General features: G+C 42.6%; 2 protein-coding genes across 3 annotated transcripts in view; one reads left to right on the plus strand and one right to left on the minus strand.

Annotated features, from left to right (window-relative positions):
- OSBPL10 (oxysterol binding protein like 10) overlaps positions 1-1050 on the plus strand; it is a 95715-nt gene extending 94665 nt beyond the window's left edge. The window contains exon 12 of the mRNA XM_088521147.1: positions 562-1050. Coding sequence (XP_088377273.1) covers positions 562-606 — 45 coding nt within the window. The 3' untranslated portion in view covers positions 607-1050. The remainder of the gene's footprint in view (positions 1-561) is intronic.
- Positions 1051-6073: 5023 nt separating this feature from the next.
- The window catches only part of STT3B (STT3 oligosaccharyltransferase complex catalytic subunit B), a 46379-nt gene continuing 33695 nt past the window's right edge, over positions 6074-18757 (minus strand). The window contains exons 7-15 of one of the 2 annotated variants that reach the window (XM_088521140.1): positions 18459-18507; positions 16700-16854; positions 14841-15052; positions 13880-14067; positions 13211-13382; positions 11490-11663; positions 10330-10443; positions 9153-9365; positions 6074-6717 (exon numbers count right to left, since the gene is read on the minus strand). In XM_088521140.1, coding sequence (XP_088377266.1) covers positions 6652-6717; positions 9153-9365; positions 10330-10443; positions 11490-11663; positions 13211-13382; positions 13880-14067; positions 14841-15052; positions 16700-16854; positions 18459-18507 — 1343 coding nt within the window. In that variant the 3' untranslated portion in view covers positions 6074-6651. Of the gene's footprint in view, positions 6718-6770; positions 7335-9152; positions 9366-10329; positions 10444-11489; positions 11664-13210; positions 13383-13879; positions 14068-14840; positions 15053-16699; positions 16855-18458; positions 18508-18757 lie in introns of those variants that run through there. The other variant, XM_088521138.1, reaches the window with a different exon arrangement.

An 18757-nucleotide genomic window follows, 5' to 3' on the forward strand; every position in this document is an offset into this window, starting at 1 on the left:
GGTTTTTCCTTCCCTTTGTGTTGCTAGATTTTGGCTTTCAGGGAAGAGCAATGGGCTGTTCCTTGTGCATTTTTGGTGTGAAATGCACACCTTGATTTGTAGATGCTCTGCACATGCATCTCCTGCTAATCTTGATCTTGGCGTATTGAAGAGAATGTGATCTTGGGATGTTTATCCAGTATACGTGTGGAGATATTAAACAGTTTTGGATTTCATCCACTTTTAAGTGAAATAGATTTCACTTAGTTAAGCTTTGCTCTTTCTTAGAGAGAAGAAGGGGAAATAAGTCTTAATTAGGGAATTGCTGTGTGATCATAGTGTGAAGTTGCCCTGTTCATACTGCTGTTTAAAACAGCAGTTCTCAGACTTGCTTTTCTCCCTCTTCTTATTTCTTTTCTCCTGCCCAAATTAGTTGTAAATGCATTAAGCACCGAATTTTCAGATGACAGTTATGGTTTCTTGTAGTATTTGGTAGTATTTTAGTGTGTGTGTGTGTGTGTGTGTGTGTGTGTAAATGTGTATAAATCTTGTTTGTAAACTTTCCCTTTCCCTTTCTTGCAGGGCGACAGCTGGCTGTACTTGAGTCCTCTCTGGAAGACCCATTGATAAGAGAGCTGTTGTCTCACAACATTTACCTTAAAGGCATTAAAATGATACAGTATATAACTTTAAGAAGTCCTGTTATCAGAAGATAGAAATGAGAGGCTATATACTGTGAATGATGCATCTCAAAATAACCACGAGCTCAAGTTTATTCAGGAGCCATTTTGTGTGTATGTACAGACACACGCACACACAAACACACACACACACACACACGTATGTGCACACAGTGTGTGTGTGTGTTTGTGTGTGTATTATTTACACTATATGTAAACAAAGTATAAACACTGACAGTGATTTAAAGACCTTATTCTCTAAGTTTTAGGGCATAAAACTCTCACTGGAATCGGGTAGGGTTCCCTGAGTTGTGTGCTTGCAGGATCAGGCCCTATGTTACTATTTAAGAGTACTTTTTTATTAGTCCTGGTTAAGGTTTTCTATTTTTCACTTTTGTCAAGAACGTTTTGCACTTACAACGTGACGTGTCACTTGACGGCAGCCAAGTCCAGCCGCTCAGTCCAGCCGGTCGCCGCGCGGCGCGCTTGGCCGTGGCCGGGACGCGCGGACCGCGCGCTCCCCGGGGCGTTGTTGCAGAGCCCCTTCCCTGCCCCCAGGCGCGACGTTTCTCGAGCTCTGCTCTCGCCGCCGTCTCCCGCTCCGTGGCTTGCGCCTCCCTCGAGGGCTTCGCTGGGTCCCTCGTAGCCGCCCACTCCGAGTCCTGCTCGGGCTGGGAGGCGCTCGGGTGCCGCCAGCCCACGCTCCTTGGTCCGGGCCGGGCACTTGTTTCTCGGGCCGCCTCCTGAAGAGGGCGGATGCAGCCGGCTGTCCCGGAGAGACGGTTTCCTGGTGGAAAAGTCCCTGTTCTGTAACTGACGGCCCTGAGATAAGAAGGCTCTTAATGAAGCACATGTTAAGGGATGTCATCTGGCTTGGGAAGTAAATAAGCAAACAGCCCCGTAGCTTCGTCTTGCTCTGTGAGCTCAACACTGTGACTATCAGAAAACAGATTCTGAAAATCTGACTTGTTAAAAGCTCGGTTGTGTTTTTAGTTAGTATTTGTTATGAGATGTTTTTTTTGAGAAAAAAAAGTGACAAAAAGAAACAAATCTAAGATGTGCTGACTTCTGCTCAGCGCTTCTTTTTACAGTGCCCCTTTTAAAATAACCACTACATTTCTAACATACAGTAGCATGGATGCCTACCTTGCTGTAGTACTGATTAATTTTGTGCCTTTTGTCTGCTTTCTTAACACAAGAGCTTATGCTTTGTAGCTATTACTCAAATATATTTAGGTCGAAGCACTGCTTATATCTGTTCTGGTGTCTTGCATTTTATAATAGTTTATTTTTTTGCTAGATATTAAAATCTCTTGGGCAGGCAACTGAAAAGGCTCTGTAGAGGTGTGTACATGAGGAAACATCCCATTAGTTGTTCACTTGGACATGACACTTAATAGATCTTTAAATTTTGAACTTCAGATCCTTATTAAATGAGCTGTGGTCTCCTTTTCCTCCTAAATGCTATTTTGTCTGCTTGTATATACTTTATTTCTTGCACATTAGAAAGATTAGTGTTATTAATGACTTAAATCCTATTTTTTAAAGAAATGTGGACTGTATGAGCCTGGTTTTCTAACTGACACTTTTTTTTTTTAAGAAAAAAATTATTTTTAGGTATAGTTAATGTTTTTCTGTAACAACATAAAAATGATGCTCTTGCAGGAGGCACTGAACTACTACCAACTATCATCAGGAAATCCCATACCTTATTGCCTGCAAGAGTTAATTTATAACAGATCCATTCTGGTTTTAGAGGTTAGTCTGGTAAGTAATTAGATCTATTCTACCAATTTACTCAATCACCACAAAGAACAATAGGAAATGTAGATTCAAACACATGGATTGTCCTCCCAGAACTTCACTTTCTTGCACCAAAGACCTGGGCACATGTCGGTTTAAAGCAGCCGTGGGCCAGGCGCATGCGCCTGCCGCCTGGGAGAGGAGCCCTCTTGCAGCCCTGCTGGTGTCGAAGCTACAGAGATGCTGTAGCTCTTCTCTTGGGTGAAAACTGGAATAATTTTATGCTTGTAACTTACTGAAGATTTCTGTCTGCATGGTTGGTTGTTTCTGCATGCCGAGAACTTCCCCCTTGTGCTCCAAGAAACGCGAGCTCAGAGGCTGGGAAGAGGCCCCTGGTGCCGCTGCCGCTTTCTTGCCCAAAATAACTTGGGAGAGGCAGGCATAAAAATAATCCTTTTTGAAAAGATGTTATCAACAAGAGATTCCAGAACAAGTGTCACAAGAAGCGTCACTTCATTTTTCTGGTGGTTATGTATTCCGTATGTTTTACAAGACTGAAAATTAAGTATTCATGAGCCTTATTCTGTACGTTGTTCCAGTAGCTGTCTTGGACTTGCCAGTATGAATAATTTCAAGTAGCCAATGTATTGTAACGTAAAAACCTACATGTACCTTAGGGTGTTTTTTTTTTTTTTTTTTTTGTGCACACCTGTAGAAAGCCTATGCAACTTTCTTTCTTTCTTCTTTTTCTTCCTTTCTTTCTTTTTTTCTTCCTTAAAAGTAGAAATGGTCAGAATGCAAGTTTACACCCCTCTCGTTTAAAAGACGCTCTTGGCAGTCTCTTCGATTTGCCTCCCTGTCACACTGTGTGGATTCAAAATGGCAATGCTCATGAATAAAAGACTCGTTTCAGCTAGCAGTGGGATGCCCTTTCTCTTTCCTTTGGAGCACTCGTGCTTTGGTTACCCGCATGCCCTGGAGCGGTGCTCAGCTTCGATAGTGTGAGCTGCTTTCACCGCTCTCATGGCAGCCACTTGCCAATCGAATCCTTCTCTTTTTCCCCGTTGTTAGTGCCACATGCCTTATAGGTGAGTGTGAATTTAATTTGGTGGACACAACACTGGGCAAATAGGGCCAGGCAGCCCCAGCCATGGCTGGGGAGCATATGCTTTATTTCAACAACCATACAGCAAACTAGGTTATGGCATTCTCTTGGTGCTGAAAATAATATTTCACTTAAAGTTTGTAATGACAGAGGTTCGTGATTGGAATTGTATTTTAAGATGCAGCTGAAGTACTGCAACAGTGAACACTGTCGCTGGGGAAAAACAGGCATAGCAGAGACTTCACTGGTCCCGATCTGTGTTTTTCAGGTGTCGGTGAATGCAGTACTGGTTTATTCTAAATATTTGTTAGCACTGTTGGCAACTGTCGTGCCAGAACATTTTGTTATTAGGTAAAAAGCTGCAGCCACCTGCGGCGGTGAATAGAGCCGGAGAAGCCGCTCGCTGATGTCTTTTTCCTTTGGCTGCTCCACGGCCGAGCTTGGAGGAGCTGGAGGCTGGTTCTGGTGCTGAGCGGCCCGGGGAGGCCGGGGCTGCCGGGCCTGGGTGACGCCAGCGCTGCCAGGGCCGGGGCCGTTCACCCCACAGCTGGGCCCTGCGGCTAACGCAGGCCTCGGGGAGGGCTCCTCCGCCCCGTGAGTAACTTTACTCCCTGAAGAGCAGAGATGGCACAAGAGGGGTCCATAAGCGAGAAGGACTAAGGCAAAACCAAACCACGACCCTGTTCCCTGGTACTTCTGGCTCTCTACTCTGGTTCACAAGCTCACAAGGCCTCTCTGAGGGCCAAACTGGCAAAAATAACTCTCTCAGCCATGGAGGTTCTTAGGCTTTCAAACGAATTTGCTATTTGTCTTGCACAAAGGTGGTATTTTTAAATTTGTCCCGTGTTTTGAGTGCTTTGCAGGTCCCCTCAAGTTGCCCAGCTCTCCCCCCGCCTCCCGAGGGCTTCCCCGTCCAGCGCAGCGCGTGGGGGAGCGGGACGAGGGCGCCTCGGCAAGGCGGCAGCTCCCGCAAACAGCGCGACTGCGTGATGCCAAACTGCGCAAACCACCCACAGAGCTAGGAACAAAGAGTGGAGTTTCACTTTTTTATTGATAACAAAATTGATATGTAGAGAGGACTGAGTCACAAAGCTGTTTTCAAGAGTAAATATAGCAAGATATTTAACTATTTTTTTTCCCATTGTGGAATTGCCTCCCCACATTAAACACTTTCCCCAGGGGTAACCGTAGAGCCGTGTTGGTTGCTCTCACCAGCGCTGGTTGGCAGGAATACACACGTGGGCAATCCTGTCTCCCGGACACCTCCCTTCCTGCTTTCCGAGCCGCTGGATGCCGCAGCCTGGCTGAGCCGGTTCCTTGGAGGCCGCAGCCTGGCTGAGGCGGTTCCTTGGAGGCTGCAGCCTGGCGTGAGCCGGTTCCTTGGAGGCCGCAGCCTGGCTGAGGCGGTTCCTTGGAGGCCGCAGCCTGGCTGAGCCGGTTCCTTGGCCCGGCGGCCCCCGAGGCAGGAGCCGGGCGCGGGGCAGGCGCGAGGGCCGCCCCGCAGGGCTGGGCCCTCCTGGCCTGGCTCAGCTGCCCTCGAGGGCGGCTGGAGAACCAGGTAACGGGGACGCAGGGCCTGGGCCCCAGGAAGCGAGACGGATCGTGTCGTAATTCAACACCCGTCATCTCGTCTCAGGCGATCGGTTTTTCTTCTTCGTTTTCCTGTTCTAAGTGACTGCCTGTTGGACCTGAAAGCAACTTCTCCTTTCCGTTAAGGGGGTAGCAGCTTCCATGCCCCTCCAGGAGAGCAGATTTTAGAAGGTTCCGGCAAGGGGCAGGCAGCTGAGGCTGACGTTAGAAGTCCTTTTTCTCAGCATTAGCTTGGCATTATAGCAAGTTGTTTTAAAAATGCTATACAATCAGGTAAGATTCACTTATTTTGGTGCTGTTTAAAAGAACTCTTGTCTGCTAAGATTTAAAAAAAAAATTCTTAGTGGTATTGAGGGGGAGGCTTCAGAAATAGAACTTTAACTTAAACTGGAAAGACATTAAGGACCTGCTGTGGCTCCACTGTGGCAATCATCTGATGCTAGGTCTGCAAATTGGTAGTAGGGAGGTTGAGTTACTCAAGTTATCAATAGACTGTTTGGAAATGTTTTCAAGCTGATGGAAACAGACGCACCATGACACCCTTAACACAAAACTTTAATTAACTTTATTTTCCCCTACAGTCAACAACTGGTCTGCATTGAGCTTTAAAGCAACAAAGTAAAAAGAAATCTCCAAGTGACAAGGGGCCAGAAATCCAGATTTACGTTACCTTTGTGAAAATGTTGCAGCTGTAGTATTGGTCTGTATAAACCGTTTGAGTCAAAAAAAACCCCACCAAAAATCAAAAGAAAATATTCTACATCTTGGGAAAAAACTCAGCAGTAACATTCTCACAGAATATTGTAAATTTACATTTTCTTTGTGAAAGGTACATACTATTCTGCATTTTACATCGAATTACTGATATAAGTTTTGTTTCTATAAAAAAAAAAGTTACATCCTGTGCCAGGAAAACAAACTGCAAAACCCTTTGCTTTTGTTTTATTAAAAGAAACTTTTTCAGGTCTGTATAGTCTTTACTATAGCTGGAAAATGAACATGTTCACTCTCCCTTTATATTTTAGTGCATTTAATTTGATGTTTTCATCATAAAAAATATATATATAAAAGACAAAGCAAATAGCATTATGGCAGGAATTTCTTCAATTGATTTAAGCACTCTAAATTAAAAAAAAAAAAAGTAGAGAAACAGATTTCCAAAAAACTTTTATGCTCAGAGGAGAAGGTAGGGGCGAGGAGGTCATCTTGTAAACCCTCTTCCTCTGATAGCCACAGAAAAGGTGTTTTTTTTAAATACCTGTATTTTTGTTGTTGTTGTTGTTGTTTTAAACAGGCTGTGCTTGTTTTACCAACGTAACCACGTCGCTAGGAGTTGACTTTCCCTTCTGCTGCACCAACCATGCTCCGGTGCTCAGTGGTTTGCAACTACCGCATTCATTCCTGTCATTCCAGCTTTTCAGGAGGATACCAATTTAGCCCTCGTAGCTACGGCGGGCAAGATGTGGTCTCCCTTGGGAAGTGACAGGGTAAGGAAGGCAGCAGTGCTGCACCCGCCTTTGCAACAGCAGCAGCTTGTCCAGCTCTAGCAACCAGCTACTGTCTCGCCAGCTCTCGTGACAACTGCAGCTTTGCTTCTTTACACTCCAAATCAAAACCAACCTGCAGCAAAACGTATGTTTAAAGAAACCATTAAAAACAATCATGGGAGCAAATTACTTATTTTAAAAGTTTAATTTCAGAGATCTCTATTTCCTCTTAATTGTTGAAAACAAGTCATTTTAAATGTCACCATTCCAGTTTACATATTGCTATTCAGCTAAACAGTATCTTCCAGAAAAGATTGACAAGGATGCATGTGCCAAGGACCAAATTACAGGGTTCTTTGGTGCAGTCAGTCCAAATTCTCAACAGATTTGAAGGATAATATGTACCAAAAAAAAAAAAAAAAAAAAGCAAAAAACAAACTGCTGCTAGACTTGGACAGCAGCTCTGTCTTGCTTCACATTACAAATCTAAAACAGCTGTTCTCAATAAGCCAATATTTTTAATCAGACATTGCCTGAAAGTTTTGTACAATAATCTGGACCAATGATGGTTCTGTACCCTCATGTTGCTGTGAAACATGACTTGAGCTAAAGGCAAAGACTGGTTATCTCAAGGACAACTGCTTCGTGTTAGCAATCAGAACAGTGTATTTAAACTGTCTTCCTGTTCGGTCTCTTGCCTTTCTTTAAAATTAGTTTATTCTTAATGTAGCCACGCTTCCTTTTGGAGGTCTAAAAAGAAAAACAGAATACAATGTGTTAGTTAGCGATTTAGTCTTGACCCCATTTTAATCATGTGCATTTCAATGTCTGAGCTTTAGCTGCATTTAAAGAGCCTAGAGGGTGAGTCCTCACCTAAGGTCTTATCTCTTCAATATGTTCAATTTGGGGATTGTTGATTCCTACCCAACATTTGTGCTTTGGCAAGCTCCATACACATGGGGCTTGCCCCCCAGACATGTATGACTGTTTTGGACTGCTTTGGAAGCTGAGGCAGAATTCACAGTAAGCCAACACGAACCTCTAACGTGCCCAAAGAGCAAAGGTGACGTACACGTGTTTGGGGAGAAAAAGGCTTCCTGCGTCTCTTACCCTATTTGATTCGGAGCGAGGGAGCCGCATTTGCTCGGAGCGGCATTTTTCACACAACGAATCTCATGCCAGCCCTCAGGCCCTGCCCCGAGGGGGCAGTTCAGACCCTCCTCCTGCTCCCAGCGGCGCCGGGGGCTGCGCGCTCACCGCAGCGGCTCTGCCTGCTCCCTCCCCGCGCTCAGACGGCCTTGGGGAGGCTGCCAAATACACATCTCCACAGAGTCAAAGACCAGCACTTTGCTTTTTTTTATACTCCTGAACTGTGAGCAATGTCGCCCTTACAATGGCAGCGTGACAGGAGATGGGCTGAATCAAGACTTGCAGCTACTACAGAGCCTTATGTACTTAGCAAGCCGCAGATGAGATGTTCGAGCCACGCTTGTTGCTGGCTCTCTGCTCTCTGAAGGACAGGCAGAGCTTGTACATACAGAAAGGGCTGGTGATGGATCAGAACGTGCATTAGCTTTTACCCCATCTTCAGGCAGAGAACTTGACACATGCACAACTTACTTAAGGGCAGCCAATGCATCTATCATTAATAAATGTAACCTTGCTTGTTACACTAGCTTCTGATTTTAGGTATGTTTGCCACAGTAAAGTTTATATATAAAAACTCTTTTTTTTTTTTAATGTCTAGTTCCACTGGCAACTCCAATTCAAAATACTTTACACTGTGAACCTGATCAAATTCACATAAACTTGCATCTTTACTCTTAGCAGCCCCCTCTTAACATTCCTTTCTCTTACTTCTATGGAACAGTATAAATTTACTACTATTTAATACTAGTTCAGTTTATTAAACTTTTATTTCTGACATGGTTCCCTTTTTTTTGTAATATATCTTTGTATGTACATGTTATAAAAGACAGGGCTGCTACGATGCTCCCCAGCTGCCCTGCTGCACATCTTCCTTAGAGGCAGACGTAGCACCCCACAGCTAACAGGTACAAAAGTGTTCACATGACTTCAAACAGTAAGCAGCCAGACACTTCGGTTCCGTCAACAAAAGTTTCATATTTAATTTATTTCATACAAAATTGCCATTTTTAAACTTCTAGGCATCACTACTTTCAAACAGTCAGAAAGCAACTTCCACAGTTTTACTAGTGAGCCATAGTTACTGAAACATGAATTGATGAACTTCAGAGATTATACTTTCAGTTACATGAAGGCTTGAGAATTGTAACAGCCAGTGACACACTCTTACTTTCAGCTAGCATTCTCCCTAATAATAATAATAAAAAAAATCTAGCCTTTTGTCTTCACATGCTTGTTAAGTTAAGCAGACAGTAAATTAACAACTATTACCAGCAGGCAGGTCTGATATTGGACACTAACATGGACAGTATCCGTAACACTCTGGCTATTGGAAATACACAGTTCACCAGCTATGTGATTCACTATTAAAAATAAACTGCCATCTCTAGACCCCTTTAAGTTACTTCACTGGGAACCCACCTTCTTTGACAAATACTTCTGTTTCGGTACAATGTTGGTTACTCTAGGTTTATGATCCAGTGTCTCTCTGTTGTCTAGTTGTTTCACCTTGTATATTCTAACAAGCCAGTGCTCTGATGTAAAAGCTTCCTCCAAATGTTTAAATTTAATGTCCTTGTTGCCAATCTCAGCATTGCGCGTACGATCGAATCCTGGGGGTGTCCGAAAATCCAGCTATAAAATTAAGGTTGGGTGTCAGTTTGAGAGCAAAGCCAGCACACACACACCACGGGCTGCTCCTCCACCCCGTTACAGCAGGACACCTAGAGTGGCCATTGCTGTATAGCAAACCCCCTCTGTTGTTTTGTTATATAGAAAAGAGACAAAGAAAAGGACCTTAGTTCTCCCAGTGACGCAGAAGACAGCACCATCGCAACTGGAATACAGTTTCCTCCTTCAGGAGTGAAGCTGTTCAAGTGACAGCTGGTGGCAGAGCAGCTCCTGGTGGCCTTTCAGCCCGGCCGCCCGCCCGCGCTCTCCCCTAGGGCTCACACGAGACAGTCGGCCCTCGCACAGGGCCCCTGCTCACATGGCTCTGCTTAGGGTTAGCAGCTAAATTCAGCTCCTGTGGTAAGGAGTGTAGGGCCCATCAGACTCAAAGTTCTAGTCAAATAATGGTAGATTGCGCTAACATAGTGGAATGAAGGGCTCTTTGGGGGAAAAACAGAAAAGAAAAAGCAAACAGCACGTTTAGCTGCCTATATCTGTGCTTGATGACTCCGAAGGGGATGGGACAGCTCTGAGAAGTCCCATACAGTGTAGTGTTGTTTGATACACAGATGTGATGTGGAGAGAAATCAGTTTCTGACTTAAAGGGATTTCCATTTGCATGGTAATACTACAAAAAACAAGCATAAACCCTCCCACAACCCAATTGTTAACACCCGAGCAAGGGGCACTGTGTAACCAAACTGAGGGGCTTGTCTGAGGCCATGGGAAGGGCAGAAAAAGCCAAGTGCAAGTCTGGGCTGGCAGCACAGGAGCTTTTCTCTATGGGCTGCCCGGAGACCATGCTTGTCTCGTAGCAGCATGAGAGGTAACATAAACAACACCCAGTAATTAAAAGATGGAAAATGCATCAAAATAGCACTTGTTTTCTCCTATTTTAGCCAAGATTTGTGGACTTTTAACCACTAACCTGCATCTCTCCAAATCGGTAATAGGACATTTTGTACATGAGGCAGTTGAGGAGCGTTGGGGAACCTGCCTTGTCCACCCGGAACTCTCCCTGCGGGGTGAAGTAGTCACTTTCCTTTGAAAAAGGAAATGAAACAAAACATCAAGATAAAGCAATTCCCCTTCACAGTCATTTCTCATGCTTTTCTCCACAAAACCCTGTGGTTCAACCTAGCCTGGAAGAAAAAAAAAAAAAAAAAAAAAAAAAAAAAAAAAAAGCTGTCTCATGTCTCTCAGACAAAGTAAAACCGCCTGCTCACAGCCCAAACCCGATGGAACAATCTCCCTAAAACATTTTATTTTCCTGGACATATTTTGTCTTTTTTTTTTTTTTTTTGTGTGTGTGTGTGCGCGCGCGCGCAAAGCTAATCTAAATATGCATAAGAAATGTTAGTTTGGCATCTACCAAAATTACTCTTTAAAAAGGTGAAAAGCACTGCATTGTGAATATACCAGGTTTACAATGTTACTATAAAATTTGTGTGTGCACAGTGTCTAAAGAAAAATTTTCTTTTTCATTTTCTAGCACAAGGCAAAACAAAATGACTCATAGAGGCTACTCCCTTAAGCCTGTGCTCAGTACCTAGAAGTTTTGGTTAGCCTTGAACAAATATTACTACAGATTTCTGCAATCTCTGAAGTATTTGAATAGCTTAAATTCTACTTAAGTAAATATTCACACTCCAGCTTGCCTCCTACTTATTACAGGGCCTGAAGAACCCCAAAATGCAGCTACTTAAGCATTCTGAACATGCTTCCTTTTTTATTTAAAAAAAGGATGAAGGTGCATGGTGAGACACACGAGCATTACAGAAGATACCCTGTACTTTTAGTATCATGCAAAAAAAGTAAAAAGCTTTTGAGGTTACTGACCTTTCAAAACCATAAATATTGAAAGAAACTGGGCTACAGGTCTCTGCACTCCTACTGTTCTAGGAAAACAACCCATAACATATTTTTCAAATAAAATTGCAGTATGTAGTACACATTTCCCTCTACTGTGATAAGCACCACCAAAAACACAACTACATAAGCAAGGGTTAAAATAAACTAAAATACTGAGACAAGCACAACAAAAAAATGCAGTCAGCCCAAAGCACTCCAGTGAGAGTGTCCACCTACCCGAATGTCTTTGGGATGTTCCCCCTCTGCTATTCTCACCATCCACAGGAACTTATTGATATCATCACCGGAGTAGCCAATGACGCCGCCGAAAATAATGAGCACGTAGTCCACGTCCAGGCTCCTCATGATCTCGTACGCCGCCGACTCGTTCGAGGACATGGCCTTCCCCACCTGCCGCAGAGCAAAACACCTTTTAAGCAGCTGTGCAGCTGCGACAGGGCAGATCCTCAGATCAACAACCTGCAAGGCTGAAGTCCAAAAACATACACTTCAGCAAGCAAAGCCCATCCTTGAATTCTCAATAAAGGAAGCCCATTGTAGCTATTTAGAAATTCAAAAACCCAACCTAAACAGAAATATTTTCTCCTTTATAAGACAAGCAATATTTGTTGAAGTGAGGTTTTGAGTATAAGATGTAGCCTTACGGCCTGCTTTTTGTGGCACATAAAGTACCCAATTGAGGGTCTAGACAGAGTCTAACGTTAATAAATCATTTGAAATGCTAGTAATTGCTTGATCTTTTTTCCCTCCCCTGAGCCCTGTCCTTTCCTAAGGAAGCAGCCACGTGCATTCCTCAGCAGCATGCAGGCATCCTCAATGTTGAATCTGGGGCAAGTTCATGCAGAGAAAATGCCAGAACTGCATCATTTAATTAAAAATGGTCTCACACACATCCCCAGAAACAACCTTCTTGTGGTTTTGTTGAATCATTGTATCCAAAACCTCTTGTATCCAAAAACCACCTCGTATCCAAAAACCTCCTTCATACTGCCTATTTTCCTGAGCAGGAAGAGGAATTCTGGCATCAGTTCAGTAATTTTGTTTCCCGTTGAGGCTTCTACACCTAAATAACAACATACCTCTGTAGTAAGAGGGTGCAGCTACAATATAGATACTATTACATTCATACTGGTACCATTCAGTTAAGTCAAAAACTTAATTAGGAAATGCTAAACCTGAATTGCAGTCTGTCAAAAACAGACTTCAATTTCTCCGCTGCTACCCGCAAAAACTGGGAAGTTACTCAATGGGAAGTTACTCGGCGGATTTCCATTTCTTTGCAGGAGGAAGTCACCTGGCAAATATCTCTGGAGTGTGCCTCATGTTCAAGGACTTTCTCTAAAATACGTTTATTGCTCAGTCCTCTTCTTTATGGAATATTCGTTTAGAAACAGAAACCAGCTGGGCCAGCAGCCACGCTGGAGAGCTCTCCTTATTAAATCACCATCACTGCTAACTGCGGTACAGTGGGAGGCTGCTCTGCTTATGAGTTACAGCTGACCGTTCCCTATCCTCTGGGGCAACCCCGTATTCCTCTCCTGCAGGGATCTGTTGGTTTGCATGACAGAAAATATTACTTCTTGCAGAAAGGGGAGAACATAGATGGAAATTCAAATCTGGCAGATCTCTAAAACATACTAACAGTGACAGGTCAAGAACCAGAACAGCAGAATGTCACCTTGACTTAGGCTAATACTAGCACCAGAGAGCCATTTCCCAAGCTTTCTTTGTGACTAGTGCTTGTTTCTTACCCTTATCATTTATTAATCCCCTTAATTAAACCCTTAACATATATTAATCATGTACATACAACAGTTTTCCCCTAGAACACAGGTTTTTACAGGACTCTGTGCTCAAAGATTGACTCCAATAATTGGTTAATTTTGAACATGCAAACATTTTGGTGTTTCTATTCCACAGGAAATTGTCACCCTCACCAGTGCTATGTGGCTGTTGTTCCAAGTGTTGTTATCAACTAAGGTGGTCCGGTTTGCCATCCCCGCTATCTGGTAGCCGTAGTCCCACCACGACATGACTCTGGCATGTTCATCTGTGTTCTGCCTCAGCCAGTAATAGGCTTCTCTGAAGTCATCTAGAATATTCCGAGTACTGAAAAACAGAGTTTATTTTATTAATATTAACACTAATATTGGCAACGAGTTAGCTGCACTGCACTAAGCCTGGGTTCTCCAGCAAGACCTTCCAGGACATTCAGTTCCTCCACAGGAATTACGCCACCAACCTGCACTCAAGGGTTTGAGCCCAGACAGCTGGATGGCCACAAGACAAATGATTTTTGGAGTTATGACCAAATTCACTCCTAGCTGAATAAATATTCCTAAGCAAGTTTTCCCAACTGACTCTTACATACTCACAAAATATATTATCATCTTTACCCACTTCAAATTATTTTTATGTATTTATATAAAATATTTTATTTAAAGCTTTTGTCATTTGCCTGTTTTTTTCTAAGAGTAGAGTATTAAAAGCTTTTCATTCAAGTGACAATCGTGCCTGAATATAGTTAAAAATAATTAAAAGAAGGCTAAGCAAAAAATCACTAATGCCATGAAGGAATTGGTTTCAGACCTGCAGACCTTACTTACCCGTCGTGGTTATAAGAAGCAAGAACAACACTAGGGCTGGAGTATGCATTGCTAGTTACCCAGGTGCAGTGGACAGCAAACATCATCAACAGCATCAGCATCAGCATAGTAACAATGCTCTTGATATTGGGGCCTAGTCCTTCTTCTGTTTTTTCCTGTTCAGATACATGCTTTCTCACTTTGCCTGCCTAAACAAACACAAACACATCTGTTAGGGCAACTTTTATGTGAATAATACTCAACCCTTGACAGTGGAATTGGCTTTTTCTTCACCACATCCCATAAATGTTATGGGATATGGAAAAAGCTAGGCCAAGGTGTAGTGTGAACTGGTTATGCATAAGAGCACTTGGGCAATCCAGCTACTTGTCAAAATGGGTTCTCCACAGAAAGCCTCCTTCAGAAGATGGTGACGGCTGTTATATGAGGGTTGATGCATGTCACTCACCCAGTGTGATGATATCCTCTTAAAACATATTGTGGAAGAGGGAAGATCCAGATAGCTACTGTCAGGAAGGGGGGAAAGTCTGAGCCTAATATATTACCAGGCTCTAACGAATATCATCAGCTTCAGGAAGGAGAGTATTTATGCACGGAAAATCTTTCCATAAGATACATTATCTTTTAATTTCACTCTGTCCCAGAAGAAATCCCGTAGACCAAAAAGGGACATCATTCAATGACACAGAACTGCTGTAAGTAGTTAAGAACAGCAAGCAGCTGTTTGCCATCTCTGCAAACCCTGATCAGCACTGCGGACTTGTAGGTTAAAGGCTTAGCACTACTCAGCAAGAAGGAACCCCTTCCATACTGACACTGATATTTATATATAAGCACATACATATATTAGTGTTAGTATGTGTGTATACATATATATATATGTATACACACACACTTGATTGTTTTTTAAACACTTGTCAAGCCAGTGAGGCAGAAGCCAACCTCTGCTCCTTCCCCTCACCTTATCATACAGGTTTCCTGGATTTCTTTTGTCGTCTTCATCACTGCTGTCTTCTATGGGCGGATTTTCCCTCTTCATATCGTCACCCAGATAGTGCTCAAAGACATTGGAGAAGGCAATGGCAGAGAGCATACAGACCACGGGCGTCAGCGTGAGCATCAGGCGAACCATCACCCCGGCAAAGTAAACGGCGCTGATCGCGTACAGAGCCACTGCAGAGAAACAAACCTGCTGGTGACATGCACAAAACTGTATTCCCAAGGCACAGGGGCACGCTCACCATAAAGCTCATTTTGGAAGTGCGTTGAGCATGTCTTTAAACAAAGATTTCAGCAACGTTTTTTTTCATATTACTGTTTTTTAATTTACAGAGATACAGCGCATCAATATGATCCCTTTTAAACACCAGGGCTCTCCTGAAACCCATCTGGATAACTGCTACCCCTCCATTTTGATATTCATTAATAATCTGTCAGAAAAGATTAGCGAAATTTAATGCCACACACTAAACATGACAAGTAGTTTTCTCTGATTAAAATGATCAAAAGGCCCTAGACCAGACAAGTTACAGAAACTGAAAAAAGCAAAAGGCAGAGTTAGAATTTCATATAAATATCAAAATAAAATTTCCGTTAAGTGATACCTGTGAACAAATTGGGGGCTTGTCTACATTATAATTCCATACAGAAAAATAATGCAATTTTGCTAGCCCTAACCTGGACTAAGTTCCCCTGGACCATATTATCTCCATTCTTCCAAATGACAGAATTAAACTTGTGGAACAGTAGAAATATTAGGGACACTTTTCTCAGAAGAAAAACAGAGTCCTGTATGCATTAGTTAAGAAAAATCTATTCTTCAAGTAACAGTGGTTACTGCTAGCTTGCTGCACTTTCATTTTAATTTGATTTTATTTTTTTGTGAAAGATTTGCCATGGAAATCATGAGATTAGGCTGGCATTACGTAAACATCCCCCAGGTGGCAGCTGAGCAGTATGGCTCTCCATGCTCCCTCATGGGGCTCTCTACGCTGACTTAAACGGATGATGTGGCAAGAGGAGGCCCTAAGATCCCTGGCCCTAGCTGAGGAGTTCACTGGCCCTGGTCTTTGCAAGCCACAGAGAAAAATATTCCAGGGTCAGAGGATTTAACACAGTAAATGTTTTCACAGCCCATGGGGTTATCCTGCGGAGCAGCCATAGGGTAACCCTATGGGGCAGCAATAAAAGACCAGGGCTCGTGTCCCTGTAAAAGCCCCAAACTAAAAGCACATCTGCTTTGGAGGGATCTTCATCACTCCTGTTTGGCTAAAATGCCACATCACACCCTCAGAAACCTCATCCAAGGGTCCTGTGCATGGTACAGGTTCATACAAACATCAGTGCGTTGCCACCAACCCCAGGAGACCCCACACCAAAACGCCCCAAACCTCAGACTTAAGTCTTAACTGGCGCTTGCTCCACAGCAAGATTCCGCAGCAGAAAACAGCAGAAAACGTGGGAAGAGGCAGGTGATTGAGCAGCACCTGCTGCGCCTGGACAAGCGCCAGGGCGCGAGCCGGGTGCCCCGGGGTCTCCCGCGGCCGCTGCCCGCGCCAGCCCCGGGCACAGCCGCTGCGCTCCCCCCTCCCAGGAAGGCAGGATCATCATCCCACCAAGCTCCGCGTGAACGGGGCGTTCAGACGCCGTTCTGAATTACTGCTTGGTGCAGGCACCCCAAAAATCATCTATAAACACATCACTTTTAAACCTTAATTTTTTTTTAATACAAGCCATATCCTAGCTTTGAGCAAAGACAATAAAATAAAATCGAGGTGAAGACAAGATTTTGCAAAACAATTTAAAAATATTTTCTCTTACCAAAGACTCTTTCATCATTGATGTTTTTGATACAGAACCACAGCCCTGCTGGGAAAGTACACACGAGAATATGCAGATCAAAAAAGAAGGAAACCCATGTTGTAGGCTGATGCTCAGACACAGAGGCAATGATCGGGATGTGAATTTTCGCATACCTTTTTTAAAAAAAATTCAGTTCAAATTATTTTGAAAAGATGAAATTATTAAAACTTGTAAACATTAGGAATTCTGAAACTCATTTAAAAGGAAGCAGTTTAAAGTGTTAATGCTTTATTCAGCATTTGAAATGAAACTTTTATACCAAAAAATGTCCCATGTACTATTGTATTTACAAACTATTGCGTGTACAAATTTATTTTAAAAACACCAATATAAAGACTTATTTTCATACTAGCTAAAAGAATAAAAGTTACAGATTTTTTGTTCTATAATGGCTAACAACCAAGCCAAATCCACCCACATGAAAATAAGCAGCTATGGAAGCTATGATTACATTCTGGAGTCATTGCAATCATGAGAATAAGTCTCTTTAAGCTTTCAACGCTGAATCTGAAAATCTCTCCTTTACCAAATAATATTTGCATTTTCTTCATACATAAAAGTTAACGCACTAACTACCAGGCCAACTACGGTTGCACCCAATTTCTTTCAGATACTGAAAAAAAAGCAGGCCTTGTCTACACTTGGAAATACACGTGAACTGAACAACACGCTGAACACTCAGTGCGGACAAGGACAGAAACATGTTCTCCATTAAAAGACGGCTACACACAGAGACCTAATCTGGGGCGAGAGCGGAGCAAAGGGCGAGGTATTGAACATATGTCCTTTTCTTCACTGAGATCTAGGTCTTGTTCCAAATGGCCTTCACGGGTTTGAATGCAATATGATTTTCTAATGTAGACAAGCCCTCAAAAGTTTGATGCTTTGTACGTATAGAGACACCACTTCAATGATAGGCAACGAAGAACGTTTGTATGTTCTTCAAATAAACGTGAGGTTTCTGCTGCTGACGTCTATTCTGCCACATTTAATCACCGAGCTAGACTTCTGAGTGCGAAAGATACACTGAAATGTAAAAGTTCTCCTTATCCTTAGTTTTAATCCTAAAAACTATCAATTGAATCCATCTGAAAAATTATCTACAAAATATCTGTATGTATGAATAGTTTTATTCAGTTTTTCCATTACTTAAGCAGTTAAAGAATCAAATGCTGGATTTTTAAAGGTTAACTTAAAAAACACACACAAACTCAACAAAAACCCACCCACAGCCATACACATGAATGACCCAGAGCTGTTCAGAGCAGATATCTGTATCCACAAACAGGTGCAGAAATATAATGAACAGGCAACACACAAGAACGTATGTGCAACATCTTAGTGATTTTGTAACATGTTGCACTATGAAAACAACTAAATTGAAGGCTCCAAGTCAGCTTAAATCTGTAAAATGCTGATGCAACTTTTAGTTATTTTATGCTAAGAAGCATTACTGTTTCACATAGAAGAATATACCATCACATGTCAAGACTTCCATGGAAGACATTTTGAAGACACTGACAAAGGTAAATGCTTGCAAAAATTTTGAAACTGTTGCTACCAATGCTCTTTTCGGACAACCAATTGAAATCCCCTATATTTTCCCTACTGGAAACACAAAGGTATTTGAGAATGAGGAGAGCAAAGGAGCAAGTATCGGTTTTCAGTAGAATGCTCTAGATAGTTAATGCTTATATCATCCTTTATCCCTACTTACCCAGTGTCCCACAATGAATAAAATCTGCCACTCCAAGGAGCAATATAACCTGAAACAATCAAAGAGAAAAATCTTTTTTTTTCTGCTTGGGCATTTAAATGCATAATTCTTTTTGCTTGTTCAAATTCTGGCACCACCTAAACACCCTGATGACTTCGTAACACAAAAGCAGAAAATAATTCATTAGATGTTTGGGTATATGGCAATGAGATTTCCCACACAAGGCAGTATACCAACCACAGATCTGGTTTTATAAGAATGCACTCTCACAGGAGCACCTTGCACCAGTTCAACATGCA

This window comes from Tinamus guttatus, unplaced genomic scaffold, assembly GCF_059628265.1.
Source record: "Tinamus guttatus ecotype Peru unplaced genomic scaffold, ASM5962826v1 Tinamus_guttatus_pri_ptg000115l, whole genome shotgun sequence".
NCBI lineage: Eukaryota > Metazoa > Chordata > Aves > Tinamiformes > Tinamidae > Tinamus > Tinamus guttatus.